The sequence below is a fragment of the Aptenodytes patagonicus genome, chromosome 5, assembly GCF_965638725.1.
Source record: "Aptenodytes patagonicus chromosome 5, bAptPat1.pri.cur, whole genome shotgun sequence".
Taxonomy (NCBI): Eukaryota; Metazoa; Chordata; class Aves; order Sphenisciformes; family Spheniscidae; genus Aptenodytes; species Aptenodytes patagonicus.
This window is the reverse complement of record NC_134953.1, coordinates 37580915-37596586: the sequence shown is the minus strand read 5'-3', so window position 1 is coordinate 37596586 and position 15672 is coordinate 37580915. Positions and strand designations below refer to the sequence as shown.

Here is a 15672-nt window from a genome sequence, read left to right as displayed (position 1 = left end):
TACATGAATTTACATTATGGTTAGACTGCATGTATTACATAATATTAAAATGTGATTCATATGTTTTAATTTAGTGGCCTATATGCAACATTGATCTTTTTAATTGTAAAATATAACATATCCATAAGCCCTGTCATGTTGGTGTTTGACATGTCTTTTTTTTTCATTTAAATCTGATTATGAAAAACATGGTTATGTATTTAAAAAAAAAAAGTGACATGAATATTCTTTTATTGACATCCTTTTTTCCTCTTTTTTCTTTTTCTTTTTACCCCAATTTTTGTTTTTACTATTTTGCTGCCTTCATCTGTCTTTGATTTTTGTCCACTGCATTCATGAAGTGACAAAGATCTGTTAACTCAAACTAGGACTATTGCAATGTCATTCGTCAAATGTGCCAGCAATGAAGCTCAGCACCAGTATAAACTTGTCAAAGATATATCATTCTGAAAGCTCCTCCAGATCTGTTGTGTTTAAATAATTACTGATAAAATACACCTTAAGAATTCTAAAATTACAATTTTAAATATAAAGTGGTATTAGAAATCCTGCACTGTAACTGATCGTAGCTGGGTTCTATTTTGTTTTCTGAAAGAACATCATCTCCGATCTCATTTTACCCCTCCTAAAAAAAAAAAAAAAAAAAAAAAGATTGCACTATTATTAAGCAAATCTAAGCTAGTTTTATAATGCTATTTAATCACTTCTTAATTGCCAGACAAAGTTTATTTTAAAAGGTTAGCTATCTTTACTTTGACTGTACATTTTTATGACATTTGTTTCTAATCTAGTGATTTTTTCCTATTCTTTACGGTACTAATAGATTTTAAAAGTAGCCCTTCTGACTAGTATTTCCCTTCTCCCCTGCTTATTTCTTTCACTTTTAGGCTGTATTTATCCCAAAAGCATGCTCTCTGTTGGGTTTTTTGGTTGTAACTAGCACTGTTTTCTTAAACAGCGTGACGGAGTTTGGGGGAAGGGGGTTTGAGTGCTATATCAGAACAATATATTTAAAAAAAGAGGGTGGTGTCAACATATATGTTCAGTATGTACAGTGGAAGAATTACAGGGTTTGGGGATAAAACAGCTAAAGCACAATTCCATTTTGCTGACGTGATGTGGGGTAAAATATTTTCACAGAGTTAAAATGTGTTTGGAGCCTGGACTTGGATGGGGCTCCAGACAGGGAGGGCAGCGTGCTCTAGCAAATTTTGTAGCTGTGACTCCTGCCTAGAACAGCTGCACCATGATAGCTGCAGTGGAAGCTGTAGTAATAAATAGGGTTTACATTCAGGGCCCAGATCCTGAACTTGTCGAACTTGTTTGTCAGCTAAGGATCTTGCCTGTCTGTGCTTTGTCTACACTGTAATCATAACCTGTGGTTTTGCCCAACCCCTTTTCCGTCCCTCCACCCATCATTAGGCATATTTCTGCTTTGAGTTGCTGCTTGCCTGCACTGCAGAAATAAGAGTTTTAGCTGCTGACTGCCCTTGATGCGCTTCCCGCTGTTTGCTCTGAAGTGTCGAGGGGAAGTTGACTGGGAAAGGAATCTTAGGGTCTTTCAGCAGAAGGGGATGTGTTTGCAAAAGTGGGGGCAGGATGCAATAATACAGAATGGGTTTCTACTCCATGATTGTATATTACCTTATTCCTTGGTTTGGAATCAGAAAGAGCCTTTAACATGGGTTGGCTGCTAAAAAAGAAGAATAAATATCTCCCATCCTCAAAGAAAACCCAAACCAGAAACACTGAATAAAACAAGTAGACCATAGCGGAAATGGGAGCGTTAACCATCTCACGGTCATCTATGCAAACAAGTATCTGCCTCAGTGTCATCTGAATCGCAGATCCTGCTGCGAACTCAGTCCAGCTCAGCATTTGTCTGAATTACAGTGGTGCAGTTAGCCTTGGTGCTAGTCTAGAGGATGGTGCTGTAGCCTGGGTTGGCTAGTGTGTTTCTTGGGTAGCAAGCTCCCTTTCTACCTTGGTTGTGGAAACTACACTGCAGTTTAATTTGTGATTCAGGGAGAGTTTTAACTTGCTTTTGGTGTTACTGTCTTGTGTAGCTTCATTCAGCTTCTTTTGCCCAGTGAATTGACCCTGCTTTTTCCCAGTATTCTCCTTTCTGTATGTGTTTTGGCCCTCTGTGCACTACCATTGCAAATGTGACTGGGAACATTCTTAAAACAACTGGTTTAGTTGAATGAGATAGTACACACTTTATAAGGTAGTTTAATTCCAGTCTTTTTTCATTTGTTTACTGGCAGCTTTTGGAAACTCCTGCTGGTGCAACTTCATCAGTAGAAGCACAAATGTAGACATATTGCTGACTTACATTTCTTTGTAACTGACATTGGGAGTTGTGAGTTACTCTGCATTCAGCTAGCTGCTGGGAAGTGAAAAATCAAGCACGAGAGTATCACAGATTTCTCCCATCACTTACCGGGGAGGCCCTTGAAACAGTTTTGTTACACAAGGCACAGCAGGTGGGGACATTCAGTGGTATTTTACAGGCTCTTTTACTCTCCTGCTTTTTCATCAAGACAGGTGTAGCCACGTCCAGCAAAAGTTCCATTTTAGTACCTTTACTTTTGTTATGTTACATCCATCTTTTTTTGGACTGAAGAGGTGACCAAGCAGAGAGGAACCACAGTGAACTAATGGATTCCGAGGGGAGTGCTAACTGAAGCAGAAACAAACCCCTGGAATTCGGAAAGGAAAGATTAAATAAACAAAAAAAATCTCTCACTTCTTGATTAATTAGTTTAATTTATTTTGTCTATAGTATGGAGCTATTTTAACCAGTGTAAGAATGCATTATTTTTAATACAGATCATTTAAATTAATTTCATGATATGATGTAGTTGAGGTAGTTCTATAAATGTAGTGGGACCTGTCAGGGTGTGTCTTGTTGTATTAGGCTAGTTAAGTTTTTTTGCTGTCTTGATTGCAGTGCTCTGTATTCAGCCTTATGCCTGAATTGTTTTGAGCTGCTTTTGCACAACACATGCTCTGCCCTGTCTTAATGGGTGATTAGTACAAGCCAAGTACTTTTACAGGATTTATTTAAAAAAAAAAAAGCTTCCAAAAATAACACATGAACATATGCTAAAGGAAAAAAAAAAGCATTAAGGTATATGCTTCAATTCTAAAATATGTATCATCATGCTTTGGCATCTGTTATTCATGAGCATAAAATAAAACAGTGATTACTTACAGTGATTACTCTCTTACTGTATGGAAAAATAGGAGCTAGTTCTCTAGGCATTGTATGGATTTCTCGTTTGAGTTTGTGAGTTTCCCCCAAACTTTGTTTTTATTTAGAAATGTTTCTATTTCCCCATTTTTCTTTTATTTGTCTTCTTCACCCTCTACACCCTAGTTCTAGCTTCAGTTTTACCCAAAGTTGATTTGAATTACACCAGATTGCAGCAAGCAGAGAAGGCTCAAATGGAGGCTGAGGCCGAGGATGAGAAACTTAAACAGGAATATGTGACTAAATCTGAAAGTCTGCAGAAAGAGTTTTCCCAGAAGGAGAAACAGCTGTAAGTATATCTTTCCTGCTTGGAAAAATACACAGCAGTAAACATTCTACATTGCAATATGTCCCGTGTCTTAATACAGGCTGGTTGTTGATAAATGGTTTTGAACAGAATGTAAATACTAAAGATCTTCATGTTAGGTACTGGCAAGGTGAAAGAAAATATGCCGTTCCAAGAAAGTCAAGCTACCTTTGGGCGCCTCTAAAATGGTGTGCAGCTTGAAAGGAGGGGGAAGAACAGCATTATTTTTTGTCTAAAAATGCCACCTTAATTCACAAGGAAATTATCACAAGTGGGGGAAAATACGTAGTGTAGTAGTAGTAATACACACTTAACAAAACCCACAAGTATGTAGTAGTATAAACTTAAACAGAAATGGCATAAGAATAGTTTAATTGATCAGGCTTATGGATAAGGTAGAAGTGGTTTAACTTATCACTGTGCAGGAAATAAAAAATAAAAATCCACTGGAATCATAAGTATTAAAAAGTAATATAAAAGCCAACCCTCTACCCTTTCTCCTGTTAAATCCTTCAGTACTGATTTAAATAAATATGTAATGTAGAAAGCTCCCCGTAAGGGCAGGTGTTTTCCCTGTTTGGAAAGATAACAAGTAAATTATTTAAGGCAGTGCAAATCTGTGGCACAACAAGGATTGGGACTTAAAAATTAGTGATTTCCAATCCAATTATTAGCCCACCCTGCCTCTCTTACAACTCTGCATGTTAATAAACTTGTTTAACTGTCATGACAAATGTTCACTTTACTACCACAGTCATCTTTGCAGATTTTGGCAAAAGAACAGTTCAGACCCCAGCCTTAGAATTCTGCAATTCTGAAACCTCAAGGTCATGTTCACTTCTGATCTTTTCCAGCCAGATGCAGAGGTAGTGTCCCAAAATGTAAGTCTTTCCTTTAAAAATGGTTTTGGTTTTAAAACAGGAAAATTAATGTGGATACAGGTTTTACATCAAAAAACCTTGCATGACTACTCTCAGATTTTTTCCTCTTTTATTGTGTTGGCACAATTTAGATCTAGAAAGTTGAGCAGTGTGCTTCCATCCTTTGGTTTCTCCGTAACATTCTAAACACCAACTCTTCCATGAAACTGATAGTGAAATTCCAGCTAGAGTGGCTCTTCCATCAGAGTAGCCCTAATTCCTTTAACTGGACTCCAGTTAAACTAATAGAATTTAGATCCTTCTTTATGTTGAACCTCAGTTATGTAGGAAGCTCAATAAAAATAGTAATTTAAAGTCCTTCCTCCTTTATTTTCAATTCTGTTCAAAATGCCATAAGCCTTAGTCTAAAATAAAAGATTCACATCTAAGGGTGTAATATTAAATAACTTTTATGAGCACCAGAGATACATACAGTCGTCGTCTGCATCACCAATGGCAGTGTGGTTGGTTGGTTTGTTTTATTTTAGAAACAAGCTATGTAAGGTTAAGGGGGCTTTCCCTTATGCATGTTTTAAAAATACTTTAGAATTTTGTGGTTAATCTTCTCTTGCTCATTTATTACAAAGGTCAGCTCTTCAAAATGATGCCATATTCTTGGTCCTTCAAATACATTTCTTTTTAAAAGCATTTTCTAAGTGACAGTGTTTTGTTTTATTTATTTATTACACTGATGTCTAAAATATTATGATATTGATAAGTTATTTCTGTTTTAGAAAAGGTGTAAGTTGATCATTTGTTTATTATGATAATAGTATATTGCACCCAGAAATAAACTCGGTTTTATTTTTTAAAAACGATACTGTTGTGCACAGTGATAGGTTTTTTTGTTTTGCATATTCTAGGCTTCAGCTGGAAACAGATTTGAAGATAGAAAAAGAGTGGCGGCAAACCTTAGAGGGTGATCTTCAAAAGGAGAAGGAAACTGTATCTCATCTGAGAATAGAGACCCAAGAAATAATTAACCTTAAAAAAGTAAATTCTGCAATAAAACTTGACTAGTAATTTAGAAATTGACTGCAAAGTTAATTATGGACTTAGATATGGTATTTTTAAGAATTTCTGCAAGTAGATAAGAAAGATTAGATTAACGTAGTCTTACAAATAGATTAAGAAAAAAAAAGTTTTTTTTTTACTCCCCATTTAGTCCTCAGATCAGCCTTCAGTGCTTTGAATAAGAAATGAAATCCTCATTTTCCTTTCTCAGTTGTACTGAAAACTCTGTCTTCTCATCGTAGGCCAGAAAGTGCTTCAACTTCTCTCTGGCTTGGTATATACGGCTATATAGTGTGGTTGATCTCTGCAATCAATTGTTTTTATTTTCTTCGTGGAGAGGACCGCAGAAGCAAAAATGCTTCATCTCTTGGGGTCTAAGAGTGTTTAATCCCAAGTTGTTGCTGTTCGAGTTGGATTTGGGAATCTTAATAGTGTGATGGATCATTCATTCACTTGGCTTTCTCAGTAAGATCAGCTTTGGGTAGTAGCAATATTCTAGGCAGTAGACAAATACAATTTTGAGAATAATTGGGGTTTTTTTGTTGTTTGTTTGTTTTGTTTTTTGTTTTAAGGAGTTCCTTAAACTTCAGGAAAAGAACAAGCAACTGAAAAGGATATGTCAAGACCAAGAAGCTGCTCTCCAAGAACTGGCATCCAAGCTGAGCGAGTAATTTTGTTATTCATGATAATGATTATTTTTGTCATATGAACTTGAGTTAAGAAAAATAATAGGATGGTGATCATGTGAATTGGACTGTATACAACAATATTACCTAGCCAATTATCAAAAAGAAATATGTCTAGTTAGGTCAGGGCTGTTATTTTTATTTTTGGCTGGTGGGCTAGCTGTGAACTCATGGGTAATTATAGTGCTCTGAACAGAAAATCCTAGTTTAAAAGGGCTTGGGGGCATTAGGAGTTGTTTTGCATTGAAAACGGTTGGCTAGTTTGCATGTTGTGGCGTTCCCAAAGAAGAACCCAAGTAGAAGATAACAGCTTTGGCTCCAGCAGGACAGTGCTTATTGTTTTGTGAGGATGCATGCTCATGGATTCCTTTTGTTGAAGAGATGAAGATTCTCTGTATGACAATCATAGGGCATTGTTGCTAAGTCTAGAGGATGTAAGGCATTACCTTATCAAAACCCCTTCAGACTACAGTGAGCAATAAGCTCTGAGCACAGCTCTCGTTATTGTTACGTGTCGTTGAAGTTTCATTTAATGGTCTGGTACGGTCTTCTGATTACTGCCCGCTGCTGGTTATGGACAGGCTGGCAGTGATGAGGTTGCAGAGAGAAGTCCTGCAGTGATCAAAAGGGACTTCAGGGCACTGGGGCGACTGGTTGAAAGATTGGGAGCACAGGTAGTGTTTTCCTCTATCCCTACAGTGGCAGGGAAGGATACCGAAAGGAGCAGGAAAACACACCTGATCAACACGTGGCTCAGGGGCTGGTGCCATCGCAGGAATTTTGGCTTTTTTGATCACGGGGAGGTTTACACGGCACCGGGCCTGCTGGCGGCAGATGGAGTCCAGCTGTCTCACAGGGGGAAAAGGATCATGGCTCATGAATTGGCGGGGCTCACTGAGAGGGCTTTAAACTAGGTTCGAAGGGGGAAGGGGATAAAACCAGGCTCACTAGAGATGAGCCTAGGGGTGGCGTGCCGATGCCGGGGGTGAAATCGATAGCCCAGCTCAAGTGCATCTACACCAATGCACGCAGCATGGGCGGCAAACAGGAGGAGCTGGAAGCCATTGTGCAGCGGGAGAGATATGACTTAGTCGCCATCACAGAAACATGGTGGGGCGACTCTCATGATTGGAGTGCTGCAATGGATGGCTATAGACTCTTCAGAAGGGACAGGCGAGGAAGGAGAGGTGGTGGGGTGGCTCTGTATGTTAGGGAGTGTTTCGATTGTCTAGAGCTCAACGATTGTGATGATGATAAGGTCGAGTGTTTATGGGTAAGGATGAGGGGGAAGGCCACCGAGGCAGATATCCTGCTGGGAGTCTGTTATAGACCACCCAGCCAGGATGAAGGGGCAGATGAAGCGTTCTACAAGCGGCTGGCAGAAGTCTCTCAATCGCTAGCCCTTGTTCTCGTGGGGGACTTCAACTTTCCGGATGTCTGCTGGAAATACAACACGGCAGAGAGGAAGCAGTCTAGGAGGTTCCTGGAGTGTGTGGAAGACAACTTCCTGACAAAGCTGGTAAGCGAGCCTACCAGGGGAGGTGCCTCGCTTGACCTGCTATTTACAAACAGAGAAGGACTGGTGGAGATGTGGTGGTCGGAGGCCATCTTGGGCTTAGCGACCATGAAATGGTAGAATTCTCGATTCTTGGTGAAGTAAGGAGGGGGGCCAGCAAAACCGCAACCATGGACTTCCGGAGGGCGGACTTTGGCCTGTTCAGGACGCTGGTTGAGAGAGTCCCTTGGGAGACGGTCCTGAAGGGCAAAGGGGTCCAGGAAGGCTGGACGATCTTCAAGAAGGAAGTCTTAAAGGTGCAGGAGCAGGCTGTCCCTGTACGCCGTAAGAAGAACGGGCGGGGAAGATGACCGGCCTGGCTGAACGGGGAGCTCTTGCTTGGGACTCAGGAAAAAAAGGAGAGTTTACCACTTGTGGAAGAAGGGGCAGGTGACTCAAGAAGAGTACAGGGATCTCGTTAGGTCATGCAGAGAGGAAATGAGAAAGGCAAAAGCCCAGCTAGAACGCAGTCTGGCCGCTGTCGTTAGAGACAACAAAAAATGTTTTTACGAATATATTAATGACAAGAAGAGAGCCAAGGAGAATCTCCATCCCTTATTGGATGTGGGGGGGAAACATTGTCACCGAGGATGAGGAAAAGGCGGAGGTACTCAATGCCTTCTTTGCCTTAGTCTTTAACAGGCAGACCAGTTATCCTTAGGATACTCGGCCCCCCGAGGTGGAAGACAGGGATGACGAGCAGGATGAACCCCCCGTAATCCAAGAGGAAGCAGTCAATGACCTGCTACGCCACCTGGACGCTCACAAGTCTATGGGGCCGGAGGGGATCCACCCGAGAGTGCTGAGGGAGCTGGCGGGGGTGCTCGCCAAGCCACTCTCCATCATTTATCAGCAGTCCTGGTTAACGGGGGAGGTCCCGGACGACTGGAGGCTTGCCAATGTGACACCCATCCACAAGAAGGGCCGGAAGGAGGATCCGGGGAACTACAGGCCTGTCAGCCTGACCTCGGTGCCGGGGAAGATTATGGAGCGGTTCACCTTGAGGGCGCTCACAAGGCATGTGCGGGACAACCAGGGGATCTGGCCCAGCCAGCACGGATTCATGAAAGGCAGGTCCTGCTTGACCAACCTGATCTCCTTCTATGACCAGGTGACCCGCCTAGTGGATGAGGGAAAGGCTGTGGATGTGGTCTACCTGGACTTCAGGAAGGCCTTTGACACCGTCTCCCACAGCATGCTCCTAGAGAAGCTGGCGGCTCCCGGCTTAGACAGGTGTACTCTGCGCTGGGTCAAAAACTGGCTGGACGGCCGGGCCCAGAGAGTTGTGGTGAATGGAGTTCAATCCAGTTGGCGGCCGGTCACGAGCGGTGTTCCCCAGGGCTCAGTTTTGGGGCCGGTCTTGTTCAATATCAATGATCTGGATGAGGGGATCGAGTGCTCCGTCAGTAAGTTTGGAGATGACACCAAGTTGGGTGGGAGTGTTGATCTGCTCGAGGGTAGGAAGGCTCTGCAGAGGGACCTGGACAGGCTGGATCGATGGGCCGAGGCCAACTGTATGAGGTTCAACAAGGCCAAGTGCTGGGTCCTGCACTTTGGCCACAACAAGCCCATGCAGCGCTACAGGCTTGGGGAAGAGTGGCTGGAACGGTGCCTGTCAGAAAAGGACCTGGGGGTGTTGGTCGACAGCCGGCTGAACATGAGCCGGCAGTGTGCCCAGGCGGCCAAGAAGGCCAATGGCATCCTGGCCTGTACCAGAAATAGTGTGGCCAGCAGGAGTAGGGAAGTGATCGTGCCCCTGTACTCGGCCCTGGTGAGGCCGCACCTCGAATACTGTGTTCAGTTTTGGGCCCCTCACTACAAGAAGGACGTTGAGGTGCTGGAGCGTGTCCAGAGCAGGGCAACGAGGCTGGTGAGGGGTCTGGAGAACAAGTCTTATGAGGAGTGGCTGAGGGATCTGGGGTTGTTTAGCCTGGAGAAAAGGAGGCTGAGGGGAGACCTCATCGCTCTCTACACCTACCTGAAAGGAGGTTGTAGCGAGGTGGGTGTTGGTCTCTTCTCCCAAGGAACTAGCGATAGGACGAGAGGAAATGGCCTCAAGTTGCACCAGGGGAGGTTTAGATTGGATGTGAGGAAAAATTTCTTTCCTGAAAGAGTGGTTAAACATTGGAAGAGGCTGCCCAGGGAAGTGGTGGAGTCCCCATCCCTGGAGGTATTTAAAAGACGAGTAGATGAGGCACTTAGGGACATGGTTTAGTGGGTGGTGGTGTTGGGTTGACGGTTGGACTCGATGATCTTAGAGGTCTTTTCCAACCTCAATGATTCTATGATTCTATGATCTCTGTCTTCTAAGTACTTTTGCAGTGACTCGTGTGGACTTTCATGCTCTATAGAGTAACTTAGTATATATTCTGTGACTCAGTCTTCTGAGTGGGTTGGCACTGGATGGCTGTGGGGAGGCTGGTTTCTCCATAATGACATGATGTGGTCTTGTACAAGACCAGAAGTTTAAATTCTGGTTTTGTACCGAGGCTGTGTGCTAGCTTTAGGTATTTGCACAGAGCTATGCTGGTACAAATTTCTCTTATCCACATAACCCCAAGCAAATTTACAGCCATTCAAAGGATTCTGAGCTCTTTGGAGAGAGCTTGTCTTTGTGTAGTGCTTAGTACAGCAGGGCGTGATACTGATTGCATCTCCTGGATGCTGCCGTAATATAAAATACTAACTAAAAGTTCAGAGTACTTTGCTTATAAGTTTTTAAGTACCTACAACTTTTAAAGTTGTTAGACCGTAACTGACAATATAGAAGTTTGAAATAGCTTTATCTTATTCTTTAGATCAAAGCTGAAAATAGAAGATATAAAAGAAGCGAACAAAGCGTTGCAGGTTAGTAGTATTTGGAGGAGAGAGGAACTTTTTTTTTGACTGTTCCCTTTGAAATATTTTGTAAGCATGAGAAGACTTCTCTCCAACAGCAACTGTTCAGAAGATACTCATTGTATGACTTCCTCCAGTGGGAGAGAACCACAGACTCCCTGTGACCTCACAGGGAAAAAAGATACTCAGTTGCTTTTGATTTTTCTTGTTTGATGTGCAACTATGCATTTTGACACTTTTCTTGCTATGGTACACCCTTCTATATTTTACAAAGTGTATCTGGGACAGAATATGTAGCCAACTGAGCTTAAATTATGTACTACTTCTCAGTGATCAATAAATATTTGATCGTTCTAGGAATTAAGTAAACTTGTAGCACCAAGGCTGATAAAATATGATCTGTAATGTCAAGAGGTTTGGAACTTTCTTAAAGATATGCAGGGAGCACTTGAGAGCAGAGATTTTGTCTGCACATGTTTGATCACGTGGTATGTCACCTTGTGTATTATTTCAGTCCAAGTAAAGGTGTCTGAAATGGTTTTATTGAGCAGATTCCTGGTTTTATTAATTAGTTTAGACAGAAGGGAATTAACAGTTCTTGACGCTGTCCTGTTTGTTTTGCTTCCCTGCATCTTGGGGACTGTTCCTATGTGATGGGTGGGGAAATGGGCTTCAGCTCCGAGACTTGGATACCTTTCTGCTTTTCTGAGCTCAGCCATTGACCAGCTTTACTACCTCGAGCACGTTCTCTTTGCACCTATTCCTGCTTTGTCTTGTCTCATAAGGTTTTGCAGGGTTTTGGAGCAGTCTTGTACTGCTTTAGAGTGTCTTTGTGACATTATACTGGTCTCGGGGCATTAAGGAATTCAGGCAGTAAATGTACTGCTATTGATTTGTCTTGTCCCCTGGAACCCAAAGTTTAACTTTATCAGATACATACAGTTATGATCATTTTTTCTCCAGGGCCAGGTTTGGTTGAAGGACAAAGAGGCTACTCATTGCAAGTTATGTGAAAAGGAATTTTCTCTTTCCAAAAGGAAGGTAAAACTTTAACGAAATTTCTTCCAACTTGTTTACATGTATGATGAGAAAAACATTAATTATCTTAGAGGTGTGGCATGAAATGTCAACACTCAGATGAATGCATAGTTATTTTTGAGATCTTTCTAGTTCTTTGATATGTACAATGCAGCTGAGCCCTAATTTCAAAAGAAACACTGCCTTTTGGTGAACTGCCACAAAGGAACATACTTAAAAATTATTCAACCTACTTTGTGGAATCATCGTCTCAAACGCTTGTCAGCTCTGGCACCGTTAGAATTTGACACGTGTGGAAGTCTTTTTATGGCATTTTTTTATACAATAGACTAAGAAATTATGAGTTTATTGTCATTTTAGAGTAAAATGTGATGTTAATTTCCATGCTTTATTAATGTGTGCAGGAATTTTTATTATACCTTTTTATGTTAAATCTCAGTTAGCTACCTGACAGAATCATTCACTGTCTTGAATATCATTGCTGATATTATATTTTTATATAGCATGAGTATGTTCTTAATCCAGGGATTGAACGAAATCTGCAAAGCATATATATAAATAAATAAAAAAATATATAAGAAAATAAAAATATATACGGTCCTAGACAGTCCATCTGTCTGTCTATCTATCTATCTACCTACCTACCTACCGTGGTCTGTCTAGGATTGCATCATAGATTGGGATTTAGATGAATTATCTTTTGAAAACTGATTCCATGCTTGGACCAAAGAAGTGGAAGGAATCACATTTCGGATTGCTCTGTGCATATTGTTTATTGGTATCCAATTACCAAGTATATTTCCATTGTAAATTTTAATTTTTAATCTTCTCCCCATTATTTAGCATCATTGTAGAAACTGTGGTGAGATCTTCTGTAATGCCTGTTCTGATAATGAACTGCCTCTGCCTTCTTCACCAAAGCCTGTTCGGGTCTGCGATTCCTGCCATGCAATGCTTATACAGAGGTGCTCTTCTAATGTGCCATAAGATTATTTTACAAGATATTTATTACCTTTTGGTATTTAGCTAATCCTGTAAAAACAAAACAAAACAAACCCCAACCCAACTAAAGAATGTACAGCAGTATTTCCAGAATTTCAGGTAAGCAGTTTAGAGTTGCATTTTCAAGGTATCATGGAGGAGTTACTTGTCTGCTTCCTGTTGAAACAAATAGAGAAAATGGCACCCAAGTGTAGAAAATGCACGTGTTACATTGTCATCTGTATTTTTTAGTCTTAACAAATAGCTCAGAAGCTCTTTTGGAGGAAGCAGGGCAGTTTATAGAGGAGACTCAGTGTTAACATGTATTTGATGAGTATCTTAGTCGTTATGATGATCTTGAAAAAGGTGATACACTTACCTGCTTTTACAGGCTAGTCTGCAACAAGTCCAACCTAATTCTGCTGCCGAATGGGCCTGTGATATGCTGTTGTGAAGCAAAACTGCAGTAGCTAGTTTTAAATTGTATTTAAAAAAAGTAATGCAATTAATGCAGTGGTCCGGTAAGTTATTGCCAAATACCGTATTTGTTTATTTCCCCTCAATTATCAAGATTTGATACATCCAAGAATATTGCACTGACAACTCTGTAGTCACAGGTATAAGGGGAGATTTTGTCAGACAGGTAACAAACAGTGCCTCTAGGCACTTGATGAAGGAAGGTGCATTTTGCTGAATTATTTTTTAAAATTAACTATTAATTTGACCTATCCGTGTTTCCATTAAAAGAGAGATGTCCATCACAAAATTTTGCCTGACATTTTCTGTAACCTTGAACAAATACCTTTGCATTATTTTCATATAAGTCATGCTTTCAAGCTTGTACATGGAGTCACTGTATAGCTCTAGAAGCAGAGTGAATCTGCCACCAAGAAAGACGAGGATTAAATACTGGGGACTGCGTCCTTTCTGCGTTGGACAGGAAGGTTCTTCCTTATTTTGTCATCATCTTTCTCAAACTCTGAGAGTTTGCTCCTGAACTTCATTTTTTTCCAGAGTACTTTTGAGTATGTCTAGGTCTGACCACTCTTGACACTGATAGTAACTTCTGCTGGAATGTAAATCCGTATTCTTCCCGTAGGCAAATACAAATACATCCTTCGATAAACTGTCCTCACTTCCACGTCACTGCACTAGAACCAATCTACCCTCTTCCCTTTAGCCACTTATGCGATGGGGCCCAGCCGTGGAATCTCCACGCTTTGGTCAGCACTGACGAGCCATCAGCAGAGTTGCCAGCCCACTAGTTCCTTCAGCTATGGGCTTGGAATATTCTTACTGACAGGAAAAGGGAGGCTTTGAAACAGGTCTTTTAATTGTTCTTGCACTTCGTTTAGCTTAGCTTTGTCTTTTGAGGATAGGTATTTACTTAGTATTCTAAAAGCTAATGCAGCTGTTCTTTTTAACACCTCAGTGTAGTTGCTTATGTAGCTTTTGTAAAGAAAAATGTTTTTAAAATTACCTGATGTAACTTTTTGTAAAATACAAAACAAACACTTGTAAATCTGTAAATAGCTTTTGGAAAAAAATAAATTTAGTTGATCTGCAACTTAACTATGGGAACAATGTCACTTTATTTAAATTTGTCATTCAGAGTATTTTTGAGTATTTTATTATGACTTGTTCAGGTTGCTTAGAAAGTCTTTGCATACGTTGGGGAGTGGGGACCTACCCTGCTAATGATGTAACAAACCAAGCGCTTGCTCACGTGCCTCCTGAAAGTATTCCGAGAGTGTTTTCCGGTGGGCTTTATGTGGGGCAGGCACGGAGGCAGCAGGGTTTGGATTTAGGATATAGATGATGCTAATCTGTACTGCTTTAATAAGTAACTTTTCAAAAAGTATGCAACTAAACAAAATTAATTTTAAAACAGGCAATCTTTTAAAATAAGAATATAGTGCATTTCCGTAACATGCAATAAATTAAATTTCTATTACTTAACGGCAATCTTTTCCTCTCCTCTGTGCTGCCCTATTTGCATGGGAAAATGTCACTGAGGTAGTGTATAATTATTCAGATTGCCTTTACTTACTTTAAAACTTCTGCCTTGAGCAAAATGGTGAATACTGTATGTCCTATGTTTTATTTCCCTTAGCATCAAACTACGTACCTGGCCTGCTTTTAGCAGTTTTTTGGACCACACTATTAATCCTGTGTCTTTGTCTTTCTAGAAAACCCTGTTCTTTGACAGATTGTGATTCTAAATCCTCCTCACACTGAGCAGGAGATCTGTCGGGTACCTACTCCAGTCATCAAAAGAAACTGTAACTGTTCACACAGTATCTGAGCAGCCTAGTTTGTATTCTTCTTGGGAAATTACTTCTGACTTAATGAACTGGGGGCATTAGCAAGTAAAAAGAGAAAAACACGATGCTCCTCCTCTTCCTGGCCAGGCAGGGATCGTGAGAGCTGTGCCCACCTTCTCGCAAAGGTGGTTCACTTACCGTATTTGCACCTGCTTCCCTGAAAGCAAGGGGAAAACTCGGCTGATTCCTAGCATTCATCACACAACCGCTTGCATCAGCGGGTCTCAGTAGGCACTTCAACTCCTTGTCCTCTTCACAGCAAGGGCTAAAATATAACTTTGTATACAGCAATTAAATCCTCCTCACTGACTGAGCAGTCCGTGTTCATAGGTTTTCTTCTCAAAAACCAATTCCTCTGCAATTTAAACGCTGCTTAAGTGACTTGCAAGGTTCAACGCTTAATGCTGCTCTTGTTACAGGGTGAAGTGTCACTATGGAAGGGACAGGACAGGCTGAAGGGATTCGCTGTCCAGTACAGTGGGATTTCATTCGTCAAGACTCAAGTTCAGTGTACTTTTTGCAGATTGCTTGGTTATACAAAATAGCTCGAAGCATAACTCCCAACCTGCTCTCAAAAGGTAAGTCTTAAGCAGGTGTTAGCATTCCTTCTCCTAAAATGGAACGCAAAGTATACCTGAGTGACGAAATGGTACAGAGCCGACGACAGTATTTTACAGGTATCTGCTATGCTGACAGAAAAAAACATGCTTGCACTAAGTGCAGATGTCCTCTACCTTACTGCAACATATTTTT

General features: G+C 41.0%; 1 protein-coding gene across 3 annotated transcripts in view; it reads left to right on the top strand.

Annotated features, from left to right (window-relative positions):
• Positions 1-14161, top strand: part of RUFY2 (RUN and FYVE domain containing 2) — a 30682-nt gene extending 16521 nt beyond the window's left edge. For 2 of the 3 annotated variants that reach the window (XM_076339388.1, XM_076339387.1), the window contains exons 13-18: positions 3426-3545; positions 5347-5476; positions 6070-6164; positions 10537-10585; positions 11540-11617; positions 12458-14161. In XM_076339388.1, the coding sequence (XP_076195503.1) occupies positions 3426-3545; positions 5347-5476; positions 6070-6164; positions 10537-10585; positions 11540-11617; positions 12458-12601 (616 nt within the window). In that variant the 3' untranslated portion in view covers positions 12602-14161. Of the gene's footprint in view, positions 1-341; positions 3223-3425; positions 3546-5346; positions 5477-6069; positions 6165-10536; positions 10586-11539; positions 11618-12457 lie in introns of those variants that run through there. The other variant, XM_076339389.1, reaches the window with a different exon arrangement.
• Positions 14162-15672: the final 1511 nt, after the last annotated feature.